Source organism: Chiloscyllium punctatum, chromosome 15, assembly GCF_047496795.1.
Source record: "Chiloscyllium punctatum isolate Juve2018m chromosome 15, sChiPun1.3, whole genome shotgun sequence".
In the NCBI taxonomy this organism is placed as follows: Eukaryota; Metazoa; Chordata; class Chondrichthyes; order Orectolobiformes; family Hemiscylliidae; genus Chiloscyllium; species Chiloscyllium punctatum.
Window position 1 is genome coordinate 15,189,524 of NC_092753.1, and position 24,451 is coordinate 15,213,974.

The window sequence follows — 24,451 nt, forward strand, 5'->3', positions numbered from 1 at the left end:
CTATGTTTTGTTCTCTTAATATAGAGGAGACCACACTGTGAGCCATGAATACAGTTAGACTAGATTGAGTGAAGTGTACGTTAAATGCTGCTTCACCTAAAGAGTGTGTTTGAACCCTTGGTTACTGAGGAGGGTAAAAGTAAACGGTCAGGTGTTACACTTCTGCAGTTGCAGGGAAAGGTACAGTCAGGCTGTGGGGGGATGTTGGGACTGAATAAGGAGTGGATCAGTGTGTCCCAGAGGAAACTGTCCGTGTGGAAGGCTGACAAGGAGTGGGAGGGCAATGTGTTTCTAGTGGGGGCATCCAGCTAGAGGGAGAGAGATAGCAGCTAAATAATCCTCTGCATGTGGATGCTGGTGGGATGGTAGGTGAGGACAAGGGGGAATCCTATTGCTGTTGTGGGAGAGAAGAGAGGAAGTGAGGACCCAAATGTTGGAGATGGGTTGGACCCGGCTGAGGGCCCAATCGGATAAGTGCTGGGGAATCTTTGGTTGAGGAAGAAGGTGGATGTTTTAGTGGACACATTGTCGAATAGTTGGAGGCCTTCACAGGAAGCAGGGTGTGAGGCTGTATAGTCAATGTGGGAGTCAGTGGATCTATAATGAATATTGCTGGCAAGCCCTATTCCTAGAAACAGAAACAGATGTTGAGGAAGGGGGGAGTCAGAGATGGATCAAGTGAAATTGAGAGCAGGTTGGAAATTGAAGGTGAAATTGATAAACTTTGCCACTTCTGGAGGACAGAGAAATGCAGTGCCAATATTATCATCGAGTTGTGGTTGGGGGCTGGAATAGGATTGGAATAAGGAGTTTTCCATGAACCCCACAAAGAGGCAGGAAAACTTGGGGCCCATGCAGGTACTCATGGCAACCCCTCTGACCTGAAGAAAGTGAGAGGAGTTCAAAGAGAAGATGTTCAAGGTGAGAATGAGCTCAGCTAGGCAGAGGGGAATGGTGGTGGATGGGGGTGGGAACATTCACTTTCTTCCTCCAAGTTATTAATACCCAGGTCTCCTGGCCCAGAGGTAGGGACACCACTGCTGCATTTGGGTATTTATGCATCCTTATCTACATCAATATAAATCACATGGGTCTTGTATCTAGATTGAAATGCTAATTATCCATTATTGTGATATATTTCCCATTGGAACTAAATGGACAGCTTAAAGCGCAACTATTTACAGTCTGGCATTTTCAACACTCTTAAGACTTTTGACATTTGGGTCTGAAATTTCAAGGAGGAAAAAGGACTCTTTACTTTAACCTGGGGTCAGAAAAGACCTCACACCCACCATTCTTTTCCGTTGCAATCTCCAGGCAAAGTCACCTGGTATCCAGCATGGGCAGATGTCAAGGTCCATGCTCAGATGAAATAAGAGAACATTTGAAGCATCTATCGCAGACTTACACAATTATTTTTAAAAATTCTAATTGATGAAAGTATACTTAAATAATTTCAAGTACTTAATCGCTGAGTCCTAATTTCCTTCAATCATTTGATCTCTTCCAGAAAAAACAAACTTTAAATTCATAATCTGACACCAAAGACAGCTAATGTCTTTATGACCACTTGGACGTATCAATCAAGCTGTGAATTTACAAGCTCCTCACTGTGTTCATTTCTGGAAGCAGTCAGGCAGAACCAATCCTGTAATAAGAACTTTTAGGTTTATATCAGCAAAAATTGATTGAAATTGCAAGTACTGACTTTTCTCCCCCTTAAATATGATTTTTTTTAAAAAGTACCAAAAAGTAGAATTTTTAATAGCGTGCTGTTCTGCAGAATTGATCTAGCTTTTAAGCAAATTCATAACTACTTTTATCAATCTCAGCAGGACCTGGATCTCTACAAGAATACCTTATCTCCAAAAAACTCTTTTAGGTATAGACCATTTTCTCAAATGTCGAAAGACCTAGAGTTTTGTTTTGGAAATCTTGATTTTGAAAATTGTTTAATGACGGTTGAACTTGTACATTTTCTGATGCCTTCATGAGCAACAGATTCATTAAATACTTCCTGTCTTAATTTTCCACTTGCCCCTCCTCTCCAAAAAGTTTTTTTGCAGGGTTGAGGATTCAGAGCTACAGCACCATTTGAGCATTTATGCTATTCTTCGTTATTTGTCATGGTAGATGTTGTAAAGTGTGAAATCTTGATGTTTCATTCTTTTAAGTCATACGGTTGAATTTACTACACTCTGAGAAGATTGTAACAAATGATCAGAAGTTGCAGTATAATGAAATACTTATATAATTAATTGTTCTGAGTAGAAGGAAAAACAGATTTTCTAAATTTCATCTGGAGTTAATACTTATTATTTTGTTTGATTTGACAGATGAAATCATGCAGCAAGACAGTCCTGTATATGCTGCTGACATCACTGAACAGCTGGCCAAACAATTTGCCATTCGGTCAGGTAAGAGTCATTGTTTACATCACCTATTGCCTCCTATGGTCCCATTGAGATATGTGGTACTAAATTCAGATTATATTTCCTTTCTTTGTTTGTTTGAGAATGGGAACGTCACTTGTAACTATTAAAATGCAGCAATATTAAGTTGATTATTAGGAAGTAATTGTTTTGGAAATTGTGCAGAAACCCAATTTATTACTCTAACTAAAATCAAAATCTGCATTCTGAGTCTTTGTTTTCAAGGAGCTAGAGTTGAAAATGGTGTCCACTAATCTGCCCCATTGACAGATACAAAATAGCTTTGAAGTACAAGAAAGAAATGGAATTTTGTTTAGGGAGCAGTAAAGATAAATATTTTTGTAAGAGGTGTTCTGTATTGCCTGCAAGAAGTCTATATCTGGTGATGGGTCCTTGAAATGTAGCTTAAACTTCTTTCAAAGTAATGGAAGTAATCCATGTCATCAATGGAGTTAATTTGTAAGTGAGTGCATATACAGGGATTCTAGATTGGCTGTAGGTGTTTTTCCTCGACACTTATTAACGTATTGAGAAAAATGTTCAATTTAAAAACATACACCTAAATGTACAGAATTGGTTGTTCTGTGTTTAATTGTTTGGGACTTTACAATGTTACATACAAACATACGAACTAGGAGCAGGTGTAATCTATTTAGCACCTCAATCCTCCTCCTCCATTCAAATAACCATGGCTGATCTGATTATAGTCTCCTATCCTGATGACCTTTCACCCCCTTGCTTAATAAGTATCAACTTCTACTTTAAAAATATTAAAGGAGTCTACTTCTGCCACCTTTACAGGATGAGTTCAAAACACCAGAATTCTTTTGAGGGTTTCAACATTGGTTTTAACATTTGTTTCTGTGGGTGACTGCTGATTTTTAAACATTGGCCCTAGTTCTAGATTCTCCAAAAGCATCTGCTCCATAACTGTCTTGTCAAGATTCCTCATTTCTATGTTTCATTACAATCACCTCTTACTCTTGTAAACTCCAGCCGATCCAAGCCTAATCTGTCCAACCTTTCCTCATAAGACATCCCTCTCATTCCCAGTATTAGTCATCTGATAAACCTTTTCTGAGCTGCCTCTAATACATTTACATCTTTCCTTAAATAAAATAATCAATATAGTACACACTACTCTCCATGTAGTCACACTCTACTTCTGTATTAATTTCCCTTTGTAACAAATGATAACATTCTGTTAGTTTCCCAATATTTGCTGTACCTGCAAACTACTAACTTATTGTGATTCATGCATGAGAACACCTGAATCCCTCTTCAGCTCAGCTGTGCAATCTCTCACTAATTAGATAATTTCTTCTTTTTTGTTCTTTCTGCCAAAATTGAAGATTTCACATTGGAGTGATAGAGATGTACAGCACAGAAACAGACCTTTCGGTCCAACTCATCCATGCTGACCAGTTATTCTAACCTAATCAAGTCCCATTTGCCAACACTTGGCCCATATCCCTCTAAACCCTTCCTATTCATATACCTATCCAGATGTCTTCCAAATGCAATACTTTTATCAGCCTCCACCATTTCCTCTGGCAGCTCATTCCATCCTCTGTGTGGAAAAAGTACCCCCTTCGGTTCCTTTTATATCTTTCCCCTCTGTAGTTCTGGAATTTGTCACCCAGAGAAAAGACATTCAACGAGGTTTTTCATGGGAGACTCGTTATCAAGGTTAGATCTCTTGTCTATTTATCCTATCCTTGCCCCTCGTGATTTTATAAATGTCTATAAGGTCACCCCTGAGCCTCCGATGCTCCAGGAAAAACATCCCCAGCTTATTCAGCTCCTCCCAATAGCTCAAATCCTCCAACATTGGCAACAGCCTTGTAAATCTTTTCTGAACCCTTTCAAGTTTCACAACATCCTTCCGATAGGAAAGAGACCAGAATTGCACACAATATTTCAAAAGTGGCCTAACTCCTATACTAAAGGAAAACATGCCAAATGCCACCTTCACTATCCTATCTACCTGTGACTGTACTTTCAAGGAACTATGAACCCGCACTCCAAGGTCTCTTTGTTCAGCAGCATTCCCCAGGACCTTACCATTAAGTGTATAAGTCCTGTACTGAGTTGCTTTTCCAAAATTGCAGCACTTCTCATTTATCTGAATTAAACTCCATCTGCCACACATCAGCCCTTGTCCATCTGATCAAGATCCCAATGTACTCTGCGGTAACCTTCTTCGCTGTCCACTACATCTCTAATTTTGGAGTCATCTGCCAACATATTCAAATCATTTATATAAATGACGAAAAGCAGTGGACTCATCACTAATCCTTGTGGCACACCACTGGTCACAGGCCTCCAGTCTGAAAAGTAAACCTTCACCACCTGCATTGGGCCAGTTCAGTATCCAAATGGCTAGTTCTCCCTGTATTCCATGAGTACTAATCTTGCTAACCAGTCTATCATAGGAACTTTGTCAAACACCTGACTGAAGTCCATATAGATCACATCCACCGCTCTGTCCTCATCAGTCCTCTTTGTTACTTTTTCAGGAAAACTCAATCAGGTTTGAGAGACATGATTTCCCATGAACAAAACCATGCTGACTATCCTTAATCAGTCCTTGGCTTTCCACATACATGCAAATCTTGTCCTTTAGGTTTCTCTCCAACAACTTGCTCACCGGTCTACAGTTCCCTGGCGTTTCCTTAACACCTTTCCTAATTAGTGGTACCACATTACCCAAACTCCAGTCTTCCGGTGCCTTGTCTGTGACTATCGATGATACAAATGTCTCAGCAAGGGACCCAGCAATCCACTTAGCTTCCCATCGAGTACTAGGGTATACCTGATCAGGTCCTGGGGATTTATTCACTTTTGTGCATTTAAAGACATACAGCACCACTCCTCTGTAATTATCCTTCATTATATTCCATTTGCCACACCCTTGCCCAAATATTTAACCTCTCCAAGGCCCCCTGTCTTGAGCAGGCTTTGTAGAGGTGACTTGTTTCCTCATACAAATTGCAACTCTTGGACTTCTTACAGTCCTTAGTTGGGTTCCCCTACTATTTACAGTTCCTGCAGAGAGTTACCTTGCTGTTAACTGCCACATGCTCTGACTGCCCACAGGTTCTGTACACTCTAGATTGCTTCAAGTATGCCAGGTAGGTTAGGCTCCCTCTGATTGCCAAGCTGGATGGTGAGTGAAGGATGTTTCCCAATTATTTCTGTTTTTGTTTCATATTTACAGCATCTGTGGTCCTACAACACAGAGACAGGGCCTTTTGTCCAAACTGGTCCATGCCGACCAAAATGGCCTACAACACTAACCCCACTTCCCTGCACTTTGCCCATATCCTTCATATCCATGTATTTGTCCAAATGCCTTTTAAATGTTGTTAATATACCCGCCTCAACCCTTCTTCTGGCAGCTTATTCCACATGCCTACCACACTCTGTGTAAAAAAAGAAAAGTTGTCCCTCAGATTTCCTTTTATTCTTTCCCCTTTAAGCTTAAACTAATGTCCTCCAGTCCATGATTCCCCAACCTTGGGAAAAGGACTGAGTGCATTCACCCTATCCATATCTCTCATGACCTTCTATATCTCTTTAAGCAACCCGCCCCCCCCACCCCCCCCCCCCCCCCCCCGTCCCAGTCTAGTTTGTCTAACCTGTCCCTATTATTCTGACCATTGAGTTCTGGCAACATCCTTGTAAATTTCTTCTGCATTCTTTCCATTTTAATAATATGCTTTAATAACTGCAAGGTTGCCAAAACTGAACTCAGTACTCACAAGTGCAGCCTCACCAATCTTCTGTACAACTGCAACATAACGTCCCAACTTCGATACTCAATGCCCTGACTGATGAAGGCCAGTGTGCCAAAAGCTGCCTTCGCTGCCCGACCTACGTGTGGCTCCACTTTCAGAGAATTGCGAACCTGAATGCCAAGGTCCCTCTGTTCCATTACACTCCTTAAGGCCCTTCCATTCACCATGAAACTCTTACTTTGATTTGGCTTTCTGAAATGCAAGACCTCACACTTATTTATATTAAACTCCATTTACCATTTCTCGGCCCAGTTCCCAAGATGATCAAGGTCCTGCTGCAATTTCTCTCTGTCCACAATACCACCTACTTTAGTGTCATCAGCAAACTTACTAATCATACCTTGTACATTCTCAACCAAATCACTTGATATGAATAACAAACAGCAGTGGGCCCAGCACCAACCCCTGAGGCTCTCCCCTAGTCACAGGCCTCCAGTCTGACAAACATCCTTCCACTATTACCCTCTGCTTCTGACCGTCAAGCCAATTGTGTACCCAATTTGTCAGCACGCCCTGGATTCCATGCTAACCTTCCAGAGCAGTTTACCATATGGAACCTCATAAAGGCCTCGCTGAAATCGATATAGACTACACCTACTGCCCTGTCCTCATCAAACATCCTGGTCACTTCATCAAGATGCAGCAAGGTGATATTGGTAAAAACTCAAAGAACTGTGGATGCTAGAAATCAGAAACACAAACAGACATGTCTGGAAAAACCCAGCAGATCTGGCAGCATCTGAGGAGAGAAATCAGTTAATGTTTCACATCCAGTGATTGTTCCTCAAAATATTCAGGTCACTCATATGTAATGGTCAACATTGGTGCCAGTGACAAAAGAAATAAGGTGGTTCAGTTCTGAAAGTAGAATTCTGGGAGTTGAGAAGGAAATCGAAAAGTAGGATCTCAAGTGCAGTAATCTCAACGTTACTCCCAGTGCCACATGCTAGCCTCCATAGGAACAGACGAATCAAGCAATTGAACATGTGGCTGGAGAACTGGTATGGGAAGGAAAACATCAGAATTCTAAGGCGTTGTGATCAGGTCTGCTGCAGATGGGACTTGTCCCATCTGAACAAGTTTGGGAAAGGTATGCTTGCAGGGTGATTTGCAAGTACTCTGGGGGCTGATTTTAAACCAACTTGTCGGGAGTGTTGGGAGTGTGAGGTGTAATTTGAAGGGAGTTAAATTGATAATAGGAAATAAAAAGCTGCAAGGGAGACTTGGAGAGGAGAAGTAAAGCCAAGAATTGAGTATGTCTCGAATGCAGAATGATGTCAAAAAGATAAAGTTAATGATGCTGTAACTGAATGCATTCATTTGAAATAAGATAGATGATTTTAAGGCACAAATAGAAATAAATAGTTATGATCTAATTGCCATTACAGAAACATGGTGACTAGGATTGAGAAATGAATGTTCAAGGGTAGTCGAGGTTTAAGAAGGCAAACAAGAAGGAAAAGAAGGTTGAATTGTGCTGATTATAAAGGATTGGATGAGTACAGTTGGAAGGGAGGGTGTCAGAAGAACAAAGGGCAGTAGACATTGGTTAGAGTTATAATAGGCCACTGAATCATAGGACTGGTGTAGGGTGGAAATTGGGAAATGAGAGAAGCTTGTAGCATGGACAATGCAGTTATTATGGGTGACATCCACCTGCATATAAACTAGGTAAATCAATTGAGCAGTAAAGCTGTGGAGCATGAATTTCTGGAGTATCTTCAGATGGTTTTCTAAGAGCAGCATGTTGAAGAGCTGACTGGAGGACAGGCTATTTTGAAGCAAATAAAAATGGAATGATAATTAATAATCTTGTAAAAGGAATGAGTGGTCTCAATATGGTAGAAGTTGCATTTTTTTAAGAAGTGAGGTAGTTCAATCTAAAAGGTTTTTAATTTTGAATAGGGAGAGTTATGAAAGCATGAGGTGCATGTTGTCTGAGGGAAGTGGGAGAATGGTTTAAAAGTATGACTGCACATCAGCAATGGATAGTCATTAAATAATTCTTATGTGGCTTAAACAACAATACAATCTTTCAAGCTGCAAAAACTCAAAAAATGTCAGTCAAACATGGCTGACAAAGAAAGTTAGCGAATGTATAACGTGGAAAGAAAAGACTTCTGATGTGGTCAAATAGTAATAAATATGAGTATTTTGAGAAGCTTTTCTGAAACAAAAAGAACTAAGGAACTAATAAAGAAAGGAAGCATAGAAATGAACATAATCAAGCAAACATTAAATTGACTGTAAAAACTTTTACAGTTAAGAAAAAATTTAGTTCAGGTGAATGAGTCCATTTGTAAGCAAGGTCAGAAAAGTTAATAATGGGAAATAGAAAAATGGCAGAGAAGGATGACAGGATCATCCCAACTGTGCAAGAAGCTGCAATTCTCCAAGTGCTGCAAGAAGTAGTGATGAAATGATGACATACCAAGCTAAGCAAGCTAAACAGTTGCTCATGATGCATGCCATCCCAGACAGACCATGGATGAACCTAGAAGTAGTTATTTTTCAAAAAGTTAGTCTTTCAATAACTCCAAAGAGCCGGTATCCCTTCACCAGGTCACCCTTTATTTACACATGCGTAGTACTTGACACTGGTCTGGTTTCCTCAGAGCCAGCTCTGAGTGAACAGAACCTCTGACACAGCTGTTAGTATGTCAGCCATAGCTCTTTCATTGAGGCTGTTCACAGCCAACTTCCAAGAATGGAAGCCTGTTCTTCTTATTGTAGCCTCTGTTTTTCGCACTGGGTCTGGTTGCTCTGACTCAGCCTCTGACACATGCAGTGTGTACTAGACCATAGTCCCTTACACCTGGAACATCTCAGAAGAAATTCATTCTTTTCAGGTGATGAACAAGTCAAGGCTGTGACATTTACCGTGTCTGTCTCAGATTCTTAGGTTTCTTCACTAGATGGCGGGGAAACCCATGGCTTCCGACAGCATTTCTGCCTATTCAGAGGGGCTGGTTATTTTTTGCTCCTGCTCCATTCGTTAATTTGCAGCTTTCATGTGGTCCATGCGCTTGTTCCGCACCACTTCACCTTTCTAAACTTTGTACATCACAGGACCTGACCTTGCGTCAACTGTGGCTCTTGGCCATTTCCATGGTTTCTGCACCAAACTTCATCCCCTGAAGTAAACTGCCTCTCTGACTTAGAGGAGTCTTGTGTCAGCATTATTGTTCCTAATCCCATTTCACCCTCATCTCAGGTCTAGGAAGATCAGATTTAACCTGATGTGGAGATTTCTCCTCATTGGCAAGTCTGGAGCTATCCTTGTAGTTGCAGGAGAGGTGGTCTGAAAAACTAACACAAACTAGGTCTCTAGTGAAGCCGTAGACTGTTCCTTTAAGCCTGTCTTCAAAGCTTGGACTGTTCTTTCTTCCAGATCATTGGATGATGGATGGTATGGAGCTGTCCTAATATGCCACATGCTGTTTGACTTTAGCAAATACTCTAATTCCCTGCTGCTGTTTGATGGTTTGTTGTATGACCAACAATTTTGGGAGTCTATGTAATGCAAAAGATGCTGACACCTTTTCTATTGTTGTCCCGATGTTTGATGAACGGACTCTATACACATCCAACCATTGAGTGAGTGTCCATAATATCTAAGAACATTAAGCCCATGAAAGGACTGGCATAGATGACATGTAACCGAGTCCAGAGTTTACCCGGCCATTCCCATGAATATGAGGAAGCTTCTAGCGGTAGTTTTTGTCCTTTGTTAGCACTCTGGATGCTGGACTCTGCCCCACCAACACAGCTTAGCTTCATCCAATCTGGCTACCAAACATAACTTGGAACATAGAACATTATAGCGCAGTACAGGCCCATTGGCCCTCGATGTTGCGCCAACCTGTGAAACCAATCTGAAGCCCATCTAACCTACACTATTCCATTATCATCCATATGATTACCCGATAGCCATTTGAATGCTCTTAAAGTTGGCGAGTCTACTACTGTTGCAGGCAGGGCATTCCACACCCTAAAGAAACGACCTCTAACATCTGTCGTATATCCATCACCCCTCAATTTAAAGCTATGTCCCCTCGTGCTAGCCATCACCATCTGTGGAAAAAGGCTCTGGCTGTCCACCCTATCTAATCCTATGATCATCTTGTATGTCTCAATTAAGTCACCTCTCAACCTTCTTCTAACAAAACCGGCCTCAAGTCCCTCAACCTTTCCTCATATGACCTTCCGTCCATACTAGATAATAGCCTGGTAAATCTCCTATGCACTACACCCAAAGCTTCCACATCCTTCCTATTATGGGGTGACCAGAACTGTATGCAATACTCCAGAGAAACTCAATTCTTCTACCAATAAAACCTAACACGCTTTACGCCTTCTTGTCAACCCTATCAACCTGGGTGGCAACTTTCAGGGATCTATGTACATAGATACTGAGATCTCTCTGCTCATCCGCACTACCAAGAGTCTTACCGTTAGTCCAGTACTCTGCATTCCTGTTGCTCCTTCCAAAATGAATCACCTCACATGTTTCCACATTAAACGCTATTTGGCACTTCTCAACCCGGCTCTGCAGCTTATCTATGTCCCTCTCTAATCTGCAACATCCTTCCGCACTGTCCACAACTCCACCGACTTGAGTGTCATCCACAAGTTTACTAACTCATCCTTCTACCCCCTTATCCAGGTCATTTATGAAAATGACAAACAGCATTTCTCCCAACATTTTCATTTTGGACACCCCTGGATGACCCTGGTGAAATTCAACTAGTATTTGATGGCGAACTTTCCTCTGGACAATCACTCTTGTTCCCTATAATAAAATACTGTCCTCGCTGCTGGAAGAGTCCACTCTGGTTTTAAATTTTCTGACACCCTTCCAACAAAGAGTCCCAATATCAGACTGTGGATACAAAACAATCCGGTCCTGGCAAAATTAAAACAGCTGTTGGTGATGGGGGAAAATAAAGGGGCCATCACAAACAGAATTGAAATCTTTTTGGATTGAGCAGGATGGGAACCAAAGTTCTATCCTTAATCTGTAAAGGTTACCCTGGTATTGGTTTTCAGTCTAGCTGAGGTCTTATGAAAACTTAATTCCAGATTGAATTTTGTTGAAGACTGGTTCTGTAATCACTGATACAGTCACACTGATATTAACCTCCATTAAAAGTGGGTGACCATTTAACCAGACATTTATTTTGATTGGTTCTGACTTGGGTTGCTAAGCAATTTAACTGTTCCAAGACAGATATAGTGCCTGTTTGAAGTCCAGTTGGACTTCAGCTAGTAGGTGCTTTTGCATGGTTACAACATTAATCCCACATACCAAATGGTCTCTCAGCATGTTATTAAGGGTTAAACCAAAGTCACATGCCTCAGCCTGTTCTCTTTAACCTAGTCAAAAATCCCAATATGTATTCTCCGGACTCTCGAACTGCCGAGTAAACTGCATGACATCTCAGAATTAGAGGAGGCTCATGGATGTAAATTCCTGAACCAAATCCATCAACTCTTCAAAGATTTTAGTATCTGTTGTCTCAGGGAAAAATAGACTCCTAATAACTGAAAGAGCTGCGTGTCCACGAGCTAGCAGGAGAATTGCTCATTGCTTTTTTTATCTATCCCAATGTCATAGAGTATTAGAGACATATAGCACAGAAACCGACCCTTTGGTCCAACTTATCCATGCTGCCCAGATTGCCTAAACTCATCTCGTCTCATTTGCCAGCAAATGGCTCATATCCCTCTAAACTCATCGTATACCCATTCAGATAACTCTTAAATGTTGGAATTGTACCAGACTCCATGACTTCCTCAGATAGCTCATTCCATCCTCTGCTTGGAAAAGTTGCTCCTTTAGGTGTCTTTTTAAATCTTTCCCCTCACCTTAACCTATGCCCTCTAGGTCTTGACTCCCTCATCCTAGGGAAAAGACCTTTTCTATTTACCCTCTCCATACCCTTCATGATTTTATAAATCTCTATACCCTTTGCCTCGAAAAAATAACTCGTGCATTCCACATACTGAGCCAATTCTTTGAGGGCAGGATTGAACAAGTCAATCTACCCAAATAACACCTTGATGCCAGAAATGCTTATCCCAATTCAAAGATGGCTGTTGCAAGCGAATTTCTTAGAGTTTATTTTTGTTTGTCTCATCACCACTGAACGAACTCCACAGAGACCTGTATCCCATCACCAACTCACCAGATATTTACATGTGCATAGTTCTTGACAGTGGGTCTGGCTTCCTCAGAGCCAGCTGTCAGAGTGAACAGGACCTCTGACACACCTGTTTATTTTTTTTTATTCATAGTTATACACAAAATACAATACAACAGTAACAATGCACAAGTGAAATAGGTACACTGCCATAAGGTGACTGGAATCATAGGAAAAGATACACTACATAGAACACATGCAGCATTTTCACACAAGTAGCTGCAAGTGGTCAGTGACAAGCAGTGCCCTTCACACTTGTTTTTTAAAAATTTCATTAAACAGTACAAAATACAGTTAACAATAAACAGAAAGCAGCAGTTCACACACAAAAAAAACACTCTATACAGGGGGAAGGGCAGCAAAGCCAAACCCCAAACTCCAAACCCCACCATTCAACCAGTTTTCAGGGAGATGAGGACAAAGCTCAAATCCAACTTCCATTCACCACAAAGATAACTGTAACAATTAAATAAAAAACAATGCATAGAGCATAGACCCAATATAGCTTTAAAAAGACACCTGACACCCATCCGCCCCACATAATGATTGCACCATCCTTGGCTAGCCTTCCTGTAGGACAGTTATCAGCCTTCTGGTCTCTGGCTGCCCTGCATACTGACTGACTGTCCCCAGGCCCACTTTCCTCCAGGCTGGTCATCAACCATCCAGCTTCAAGTCACCCCGTGTACTGACCAGACTACCCAGGCCACTTTCCTATGAGCTGGTTATTGGCTTTCCACCTCTGGCCGCCCTGTGTACTGACTGTTTCTCTCCCCAGCCCACTTTCCTCTGGGACGGTCGTCTGCGGCTGGCTCCCAGTCACCCCAGGTACTAACCAAACCAACCCTGACCTGCTTTCCTGCAGTCGAGCTGTTGGCCTTCCAACAGCCGGCTGCCCCATGCACTGACTGACCGTTTCTCTTGGCCAGCATTCCTAAGGACCGGCTATCCTGTGTACTGACTGGCCCTCACCCGGTTGGCCTTCCTACAGGCGGCTGTCGGCCACCTGGCTCAGCCTCCCCGTGTACTGACCGACCGGCCTGCCCTACACCTGTGAGGACGCTATAAGCTGCCTGGCCCTACACGCCTTGCATACTGACAAGCCCCTCCTGGCTGGTCATCGACCCTCTGGCTCCCAACCAGCCTGCGTACTGGCTGCTTGCCCCATGACCAGCTTTCCTACGGGCACGTTATTGGCTGCCTAATCCCCAGCCACCCCTTGTGCGACCCTCCAATTCCTGGCTGCTCCGTGTACTGACTAGACCACTCTGGCGTGCACTCAAACACAATTAATTACAAAACCCACATACATTAATAGAATTTACAAAATCCTCACAATACAGTTTCCAGTACCAAGGCAGAGTCCATGCCCAGAGGGAACACACCTGTTTAAATTTTTTATTTTTTGTCCCCCAGCACCCATGTTGTAAGTGCAAGTGTAAGACACAGTGAATGAACAGCAGGTGCATCAAACCTTCTTCCTGGTGGTGGAACATGAATAAAGGAAACACCTGAGTGGTCAGTGACAAGCAGTGCCCTTCACACCAGTTTGTTTTTGGGAGGAAGTGGTAAGGGGGAGAGGTGAAGCTGAAGTTTTGTCTTTTTTTTCTGTCTTTTTCTGTTTTTATTTCCTCTTTATTTTCCCCCACGCTACCGCCTAACAACGGTAGTGCTTACTTTTTCCCGGTATCCATGTTGTGTGTGTGTGTGTGCGCGCATGCGCGCAGGCGTAGGACACAGTGAAGAGCAAAAAGTGCGTGAACCTTTATGTTCCACCACCAGAAAGAAAGGAAACACCTGAGTAGCCAGTGACAAGCAGTGCTCTTTACACCTGTTTATTCTTGTCGGCTGGGGCACTCTGGACCAGATTAACCGCCTCAATCAGGGAACTCATTCTGTGAAGTCCACTTGGTTGACCCTCTTATCACTATAGTGTCATTACTATTTTGATTATTGGGGTTTATTTCAATGGATCTCAATGAGTTTGTGGAATGTCTGTAAGCAAATTTCACTCTTTTATGGTTTACTAATGTTGTGAAGAGTAGTGGTGGTCCTCAGTATAAGGCAAGTGCAGAAACTCAACTGGAATCACCACATAAATACACAGGCAACAAATCAGGTCAGAGGCTAAGAATATTGAAGTGAGTAACTCACTTCCCCAGTGCTTGTCCATCATCTACAATCAGGAGTGTGATGTATAATATTCCCCACTGCCTGGATGGGTGCAGCTTCAACTGCACTCAGGAAACCTGACACTATCCAGGACAAAGCAACCCACTTGACTTGGCACCACATCCACATACATTCACTTACTCCACCACTGATACTCAGTAGCAGTAGTGTGTACCATCTGTAAGATGCACTGCAGAAATTCGCCAGAGTCCCTTAGGTAACACCTTCCAAACCCACGACCACTTCCTTCGAGAAGGACAAGGGCAGCAGATACATGGGAACGCTACCACTGCAAGTTTCCCTCCAAGCTGATACTCACCATTCTGACTTGGACATATTGCTGTTCTTTGCATTGCTGAGTCTAAACTTTGGAAACCCCTCTCTAATGGCATTATGGGTCTACCTACAGCACATTGACTGCAGGTTTCAGGAAGGCAGCTTCCCACAATCTTCTCAAGTGCAATAAATGCTGACCTAGCCAGCAACAATCACATCCCATTAGTGAATAAAAAAGTAATTTGAGTGAAGAATTCATAAATAATTGGGAACTTTGGCACCACACATCATTTCCACACTATCCCTGTTCAAATGGAAATCACTAAAGGAATTGTAAAAATTGAACAGGTGCAGAGGGAGTGAATACAAGACAATCTTAGAGTGGAGAAACGTGCATGCAGATGGCATGGAAATAGCACAAACCGCTGATTCATGTCACCACATTCAACTGCTTTTCCAACAGCTCAGTGGTTAGCATTGCTGCCTCAAAGCACCAGGGATACAGGTTCGATTCCCGCCTCAGGCGACTGTCTGTGTGGAGTTTGCACATTCTCCCCATGTCTGCATGGGTTTCCTCCACAAAGATGTACATGTCAGGTGAGTTGGCCATGCTAAATTGCCCATGGTGTTAGGTGCATTAGTCAGGGGTAAATATATGGTAGGGGAATGGCTCTGGGTGGGTTATACTTTGGAAGGTTGTGGGCCGAAGGGCCTGTTTCCATACAGTGGTGAACCTAATCTAATTTAATCTAATCAAACTACAGAAGTCAGAAATAGAAGTGAATGGCAAATGCAAAGTCAAATGACAAAAAAGCTAAATTGTATCCTGCTAGAACTTGATTATCAGAGAACTATGGTGTGTAAACATTCAGTGCTTAACAAAAGTCCATTTGACTATTTAGAGTTTGTATAGAGAAGTTGTCACCTCAATGATAGTAAGCATGAAGGACCAGCTAAATCATTCCCAACTGCAGGTACACATGTACAACTAGAATAACTGCTCCTTTGCTGTAGCCAACTGACAAGAAAGCCATAGAGATGTACAGCATGTACAGAGGAACCTTGATTTTCCGAATGACTTGGGCGGGCAGTATTTTGTTTGGATAATTGATTATTCGGAGAGTCAATTTGACCTTAAACAAGGGAAACCATACTAATGTGATGCTGTGCTCTACTGGAGAGTTTGTTTAAGTCTATAACTTTGAGTCTGCTGTTTAAACAAATTAATCTTTGCATTCTGCAAATTGCAGGCTGAACTGAGAAGGATCATCACATAAATATGTGAAATCCCAGCATTAAACAAGGTCCTGAACAGCTTCTACAATCACTAACATTTATCAGTTTCCCTGAACTTAGTGTCATGAGAGAAAGACAGAAGCACCGTCTTGCACGTGTTTACTTTCTCTGCCTTTTTTTTCATGAACTGCCCAGTAAAGTGACCGGAATAAAGCACTTTTGCAAAGGGCTATGTAACTAACCCTTACATTTAAAAAAAAAATCCAGTCTTTGTTGCCGGAGATGCTTGTGTTTATTTGTTTTTGCCAGCGCTTTCACTTGTTCTTCAGTACAGGTAATCCAAATTCACTTACCTCTTTGATATAATGTTTTTATGGGACCTTGAAATCTTGTTCGAATAATCTGAAATTTGGATATTTGATACTTGGATAACCGAGGTTCCTCTGTATACAGGCCCTTTGGCCCAACTTGCCAATTTTTCACAATTAAGCTTCCTACCGTGGTAGAATGAATCTCAAACAGTGAGTCAGAATATGGAAAGGAGATAGAGATCTTGGTTACATGGTGCAATGATAACAACCTCTATCTCAATGTTGACAAAACTAAAGAACTGATCATTGACTTCAGAAAGGAGAAAAACACGCCTTCCCCCCCCCCCCCCCCCCCCCACATTAATGCAGCAGAGGTTTAGAGGGTTGAATGGTCAAAAGTCTCATTTGATTGATCGATCTGATTTATTGTCATGTATACCAAAGTACAATGAAAAGCTTTGTTTACAAGTAGTACAGGCAGATCATAGTAAGCAAGGACCGGTAGATCATAGAGTGAATAAAAACTTGGGACTGAGTGAGGCATACAGGTTATACCACACAGGATGTGTGAGGCAAGAACAACATTAACAAGATTAACATTATTTGAAGTTGGAGTGTCCATTCATCAGTCTAACTGTTCTTGAACCTGCTGGTGCATGTGTTTGTTTCTCTATCTTCTGCCTGATGGTAGAGGTTGTAGGAGAGCATTAATAAGGTGGGGTGGGTCTGTGATGATGTTGGCAGTCTTTGCGTGGCAACAAGAGGTGTAAATGGAGTCCATGGATCGGAGGTTGGCTTCCATGATGGTCTGGGCTGTGCATAATTTTTTAAAATCTCTTATGGTCCTAAGCAGAGCTGTTGCCTTACCAAGCTGTTATGCACCCAGACAGTATAGTTTCTACAGTGCATCTGTCAAAGTTGATGAGGGTCCTTATGGACATGCCACGTTTCCTAGACATCTGAGGAAGAAGAAATGTTGCTGTGCAACCTTGACCATTGCATCTACGTGGGAAGTCTAGGGCAGATTACAGTTATTGTTACTTCTAGAAACTTGACACTTTTAACCCTCTCAATCTCTACTGTATTGATGAAGAAAGGGGTGTGTTTTTCTCCTTCACCGCCGCTCCCTCACCACCAGACGCCTGGAGGAAGAACGCCTCATCTTCCGCCTCGGAACACATCAATCCCAGGGCATCAATGTAGACTTCAACAGTTTCCTCATTTCCCCTTCCCCCACCTCACCCTAGTTCTAAACTTCCAGCTCAGTAACTGTCCCCTTGACTTGCCCGGACTTGTCCTACCTGCCTATCTTCTTTTCCACCTATCCACTCCACCCTCTCCTGCTTGACCTATCACTTTCATCCCCTCCCCCACTCACCCATTGTACTCTATGCTACTTTCTCCCCACCCCCACCCTCCTCTAGCTTATCTCTCCATGCTTCATTATCACTGCCTTTATTCCTGATGAAGGGCTTTTGCCCGAAACGTCGATTTCGAAGCTACTTGGATGCTGCCTGAACTGCTGTGCTCTTCCAGCACCACTAATCCAGAATCTGGTTTCCAGCATCTGCAGTCATTGTTTTTACCACCTTAATGTGGATCATAACCAGTCTCTCAAAGCACTTCATGATTATGGAGGTCAGAGCCGCTGGGTGGTAGTTATTAAGGCACATTGCATGTGCTTTCTTAGGTCCTGGGATGATGATGGTCTTTCTTGAAGCAGATGAGGACTTCGGCTTGTTTGAGGGAGAGGTTGAAGATGTCTGCTGCTCCGCACAGGATTAGACTCTGTCTGGGCCTGTCGCTTTCCTTGGGTTCACTCTGAGGAAGGCTGATCTGGCATGAGCAGCAGTGATGGAGGGAACAGGTGTGCCTGGCGCTATCAGGGCAGGTGGCACCCTGGGCCAAGCATTCTGCTTGACCTGAACATAGAAAGTGTTGAGCGCATCTAGGAGGGATGTGTTTTTGTCTGCTATCTTGCTGTGCTTCATTTCATAACCCGTTATGTTGTTTAGGACTTCCCATAGACAGTGGATGTCTGGATGGTTGGTTTGGACCTTGAACTTGGTATTGCCTCTTCACATCTCTGATAGCTTTGCGGAGGTCATATGTGGATTTTCTGTATTGGTCTGGGTAATCCAATTTAAATGCTGAGTGCATGGTATTCAGTAAGGAGTAGATTTCCTTCTTTATCCAAGATTTCTGGTTGGGGAACACCCAGATTGGCTTTGGCACACAGTCATCCATGCATTTGCTAATGAAGTCAGTGATGTCCACGTTTTCACCTGAATACTTGAATACAGTCCAGTCCACTGATTCCAGCTAGTCCCTGAGATGATCTTCCATTGCCTCAGACCAACATTGTATTTCTTTCTGTGAAGGATCCTCCTGCTTTAGCTCCTGCTTGTAAGCTGGGAGGCAGGACACAGCGTTGTGATCTGATTTTCCAAACTGTGCTGGTGGGGGTAGAGCGGTAGGTGTGTTTGATGGTTGTGTTACACTGGTCCAGGATGTTGGGTCCTTTTGTGGGGCAGGAGATGTGTTAGTGGGACTTTGGCAGCACCTTCTTGAGTTTGGATCAGTTGAAATCACCGGCCGTGATGGGTAACGCCTTGGGGAATTTTGTCTCCAGAATGTAAATTTCATCCAGGGAATTCTTCGCATCCACATAGGGTTGTTTGTAGACTGCTATCAAGATGGCAGAGGTGAACTCATGTGGCAGATAGTCAGGACGGCATTTTACTGTAAGATATTCTGACTGTACATTTGCCTGCATTTGGTTCAGCAACCTTCATACCTATCCCATCCATGTACCTGTCTAATTATTACTTAGTGACAAAATTGTACTCACTTTCATCACTATCTGGACAGTTACCACTCTGTTTGGAAAAAAATGCCCCTTTTTGTATCTCTCCTCTCGCCCCTTAAACCTATGCAATCTGGTTTTAGACTCCCTTACCATGGGGAAAATCTGTTGGCTATCTACCTTATCTATGCCTCTCATGATTTTATAGACTGCTATAACATCACTCCTCATTCTCCTATGCTTCAGGGAAAAAAGTCCCAGGCTATCCAACTTCTCCTTATATCTCAAATCTTCCGGTCCAGATCGCATCCTAGTAAATCTTTTCTGCGCTCTTTTAATAATATCCTTTGTATAATAGGATGACAAGAACTGCATGCAGTATTCCAAATGTGGCCTAACCGATGTCTTGTACAGCTGCAACAAAATGCCCCAATTCCTATACTCAGTGCTCTGACCAATGAAGGCAAGCATGCTGAAAGCTTTCTTCATCACCTGCCTACCTGTGCCTCCACCTGCAAGGAGCTAAGAACTGTCCCCCTAGATCTCTTTGTTCTATAAAACTTCTCAGGGCCCTATCATTGACTTCTTCCAAGATCCAACCCTCCAAGTTGACACCATCCTCTTGAATTGTCCCACCTGTCCATCTTCCTTCCCATCTATCTGCTCCACCTTCCGCTCTGCCCTATCACCACCACCCCCTCACCCCCCCATCTGCAACTACCTCTCTCATTCCAAGCTACCTTCCTCCTAGCCCCACCCTCCTCCTATTTATTTCTCAGCCCCCAACTCCCCAAATTCCTGATGAAGGGCTAATGCTCGGAACATTGACTCTCCTGCTCCTTGGATGCTGCCTGACCTGTTCTGCTTTTCCAAGCGCCACACTGAAAAACAGCCCTCTAATTAATTGGCTAGCTCTCCCTGGATTGCATGAGATTTAACCTTACTCAACAACCAACCATGTGGTACCTTGTCAAAGGCCTTGGAGACAACATCTATCGCACTGCCCCCATCTACTTTCTTGGTCACCCCTTCAAGAACTCAGTCATTTTGGTGAGACATGATTTTCCATGCACACAGTCCACAAAGGTGTGGGACAGACTGGAATGAACAATAGTTTTTGTTCACGAATGATCATTTTTTCGTAGACCATGTATATTTGGCAACTTGCAGCTGCAAATAGTGGATGCAATTTATGTTTGTTCTTTGTGAAAAAGGGAGGGGGACACTATTTAAGGAAATGCATTTGTGTACTGCATACTATTACTTTACATCGTTATGTGACTTGTAGTTGCTTTCTGTTTAGAAAGAGAAGCCATTAAAACCTATACATGGAACGCCATGCTGTCTGAGAATTCCAGGGACCGTGATGTAATGGTGATATAGTTCCAAATCAGATGGGATGTAAATACAAATCTCTTTCCTTTGACAGGTTGCTTTGTATATTTCGATTGTAATTTGAACCTTTATAAAGACTTTTACGGGGGGAACATGATATGAGGCATTTTTTTCCACATCTAAAGATGCCAAGGAAATGGATACATGGTGTAGTTAGTGTTGATTATTTTGAAGATAACTGAAGGCTTTGAAAGCTCAACTTTCTGCTCGTGGCTTGTCCTTCACTTAGAACATAGAACATAGAACAATACAGCACAGAACAGGCCCTTCGGCCCACGATGTTGTGCCGAACTTCTATCCTAGATTAAGCACCCATCCATGTACCTATCTAAATGCCGCTTAAAGGTCGCCAATGAATCTGACTCTACCACTCCCACGGGCAGCGCATTCCATGCCCCCACCACTCTCTGGGTGAAGAACCCACCCCTGACATCTCCCCTATACCTTCCACCCTTCACCTTAAATTTATGTCCCCTTGTAACACTCTGTTGTACCCGGGGAAAAAGTTTCTGACTGTCTACTCTATCTATTCCTCTGATCATCTTATAAACCTCTATCAAGTCACCCCTCATCCTTCGCCGTTCCAACGAGAAAAGGCCGAGAACTCTCAACCTATCCTCGTACGACCTACTCTCCATTCCAGGCAACATCCTGGTAAATCTTCTCTGCACCCTCTCCAAAGCTTCCACATCTTTCCTAAAGTGAGGCGACCAGAACTGCACACAGTACTCCAAATGTGGCCTAACCAAAGTCCTGTACAGCTGCAACATCACCTCACGACTCTTGAATTCAATCCCTCTGCTAATGAACGATAATACTCCATAGGCCTTCTTACAAACTCTATCCACCTGAGTGGCAACCTTCAAAGATCTATGTACATAGACCCCAAGATCCCTCTGTTCCTCCACCTGACCAAGAACCCTACCATTAACCCTGTATTCCGCATTCTTATTTGTTCTTCCAAAATGGACAACTTCACACTTGGCAGGGTTGAACTCCATCTGCCACTCCTCAGCCCAGCTCTGCATCATATCTAAGTCCCTCTGCAGCCGACAACAGCCCTCCTCACTGTCCACAACTCCAGCTATCTTTGTATCATCTGCAAATTTACTGACCCACCCTTCGACTCCCTCATCTAAATCATTAATATGTCATTAATATGTATTTGAGGATAGGTTGAGAGTTCTCGGCCTTTTCTCGTTGGAACGGCGAAGGATGAGGGGTGACTTGATAGAGGTTTATAAGATGATCAGAGGAATAGATAGAGTAGACAGTCAGAAACTTTTTCCCCGGGTACAACAGAGTGTTACAAGGGGACATAAATGAAGCCACTTATGCTTCATTTTTTATATATACACATTTTGTGAATAGTAGCTTGACTGAAAAATGGTTATTTGAGTACCTTACCATTCTTATTATGTGGAGATTCTAAGGAGTACGTGTTTACAGCTAAAGATTGGGATTTGATGCCTTTAAAGGGGCTGATTTATCCTGCTTCCAAAAGCCCAATTTGACAAGAATGGGCAAGTTATAAGCTGAGTTCATACTATCTGTGTAAGTGACATGTCCTGCTAGAACAAGAACCCTGCACCAATCCCACACCCAACTAATGACACCAGGAATTGATTTAAAACTGGGAGAGGCTAACTTAATACTATTTCTAGATTCTGAAGCTTACAGGCATAGCAGTGCTGTTGAACTGCTGGCCTTTGTACAAGAACAACAACCATGATGTCTCTAACCTCAAAAACTTCAGCACTGCTTCTAAAATATCTGGACACAGGCACTCCATTATTGTAGATATTTGGGCATCACAAGAAAGATCAGTAGGAAATGTGGAGGTCCCAATCATGAATTTCTTATGTACTATATAGATTCTACTGCATGCTCTGCATGTTGGTGTTTCCTTGAAGAACTGTGGCAGTAAACACACCTCTCTACTTTATGCCTACAAGAAATGAGCATACGCTAGCTGCAAAGCAGATGATTGTTGACATCTTTAAATAAAGCTTAGCATAATAATTGATAACTGAAGCTTTAATCAGTGCTACGTTCATTGCTAGAATGTGGATGGACTGTAAAAGCATATGTCCATTTTTAAACTTTGTGCAATGAAAACCATGAATATTAGGTGAGGGGATCTGGTGTCAGATCTGCATGGTAACTAAGGGATACCTTAGTTGCCTTGGTTACTATCTATATTTATCTGCATGCAGATGCAGTCCCTTGAAGCAGTTTTAAATCGCATAGCAACTATACTGTGTCATTGGCTATTTGACGATTGCTTTAAAATCCATTAGTTTAAATGTGTATTTCATCCACTTTGTTTAACCAGTTATATTGAAAGTATTTTACCATTTATAATGTGTCAAGTATTTTATTTCTGTAAGTATGGCTAAGATGAAGGCCAGGATCCTCCTTATGATATTAAGACACATGGGAACCAAATTCTGCCTTCAGGTCAGTTAGAATTTTTTGGCTTCTCCCAGGTGATGACAAGTCTGTTGTTGGATATATATTGTACACCTCATGAAAACACTCTTGAACATGGTAGAGTCAATAGTTAATTGTTCTTTTAATGCCCATTTCTTTTTCATGCTTTGTCTGAAGGAGATTTGCCAGTAGTATGCAATTTGCTGGTGCAAACTTAGTTGCATAATTATTGACAGCACTGTTTGATGGATATGTAGAGCACATCAGTGCAAGAAGAGGAAAATTCTGTCCATTAAAATTAAGGAGATAGGGAAATTCAACACAAGTGCCATAATAATTGAATTACATTGAAGATCCTCCTTTGTATTCAGGTTATGAAGGCCCAGCATTAGTAGTGTAATGGGATTATTTATTTACATGAGGCCACCAGTGGGAATATCTCCTGTGTTGAGTGGCCCACCGGTGGGAATGCAACCAGGAATGGATGATAATGGAATAGTGTAGGATAGATGGTTTGACAGGTCGGCGTAACATCGAGTGCCAAAGTGCCTGTACTGCACTGTAACATTCTATGTTCTATGTGAATGAGATTCCCCACAACCTGGCCCTGATATAAGTGCACTAAAATTGTGGAAAATCATATGACCACAATGGCCAGTGTGACGTACTTTGCCAAATTGTGCGAAATTGTTATGGCCGTCATTGTTGACTTTTGTACAGATTGTGTCATTTATATTGACTGGCAGTAGCTAGATTAGTGGTTGTCATGGCTGGCAGATGTTTGTAGGCATTGAAGGGTGGTGGGTGGGAAAGCCTGGTGATAGTACACTGTCATTTTTCGGGTTTCTGGTGGCGACACTGGTGGTTATGACATTGCTGTTTGTGCCAAGGCTGGGGACAGAAGAGACTGGTGATGGTGATCTTGACTTTTGAGACTGACAGTTGCAGCACTTGTGAAGGATAGGCTGACAATAGTGACCTTGATTGTAGTATAAGTAATGCAGAGCCGGTAGTTAGTAGGCTGATGGTGTCCACGAGAGGAGAGAGTTGGAACGTGAGGCTGATGGCTCTGTTCCTGCCATGGCAAGACTTGTGATTGTGAGGTTAGTGAGAAAGGTTCGAGAATTTGTAGCTATTGTCAAATTGCCATAGTCTACCGGGCCATAGGGCCACTTTCTCATTAGAGAGAGGCGATTGGTGGTAATTTAACCTGAGGGGGCCACTACACCTCAGGTGAGGGGAGAGGTTGAGAAGGAGAATCCTCCACGATAATTTCAACTAGTGTAGGAATTGCATCCATGCAATTAGCATCATACTGCTTTGCAAACCAGCCATCCAACCAACTGCGCTTGTTGTACTAGAGGTTGCAAGCAAACATTTGTGACAT

At 42.6% G+C, this 24,451-nt stretch overlaps 1 protein-coding gene across 6 annotated transcripts in view; it reads left to right on the top strand.

The window, feature by feature from the left end:
- The window catches only part of mcf2la (mcf.2 cell line derived transforming sequence-like a), a 221,492-nt gene that overhangs the window by 66,816 nt on the left and 130,225 nt on the right, over positions 1 to 24,451 (top strand). For all 6 annotated transcript variants that reach the window (XR_011962520.1, XR_011962521.1, XM_072584719.1 and 3 more), the window contains exon 2: positions 2,337 to 2,417. Coding sequence is in view for 4 of the 6 variants with exons in the window: in XM_072584719.1 (XP_072440820.1) it covers positions 2,337 to 2,417 (81 nt within the window). In the remaining 2 variants the exon portion in view is untranslated. The remainder of the gene's footprint in view (positions 1 to 2,336; positions 2,418 to 24,451) is intronic.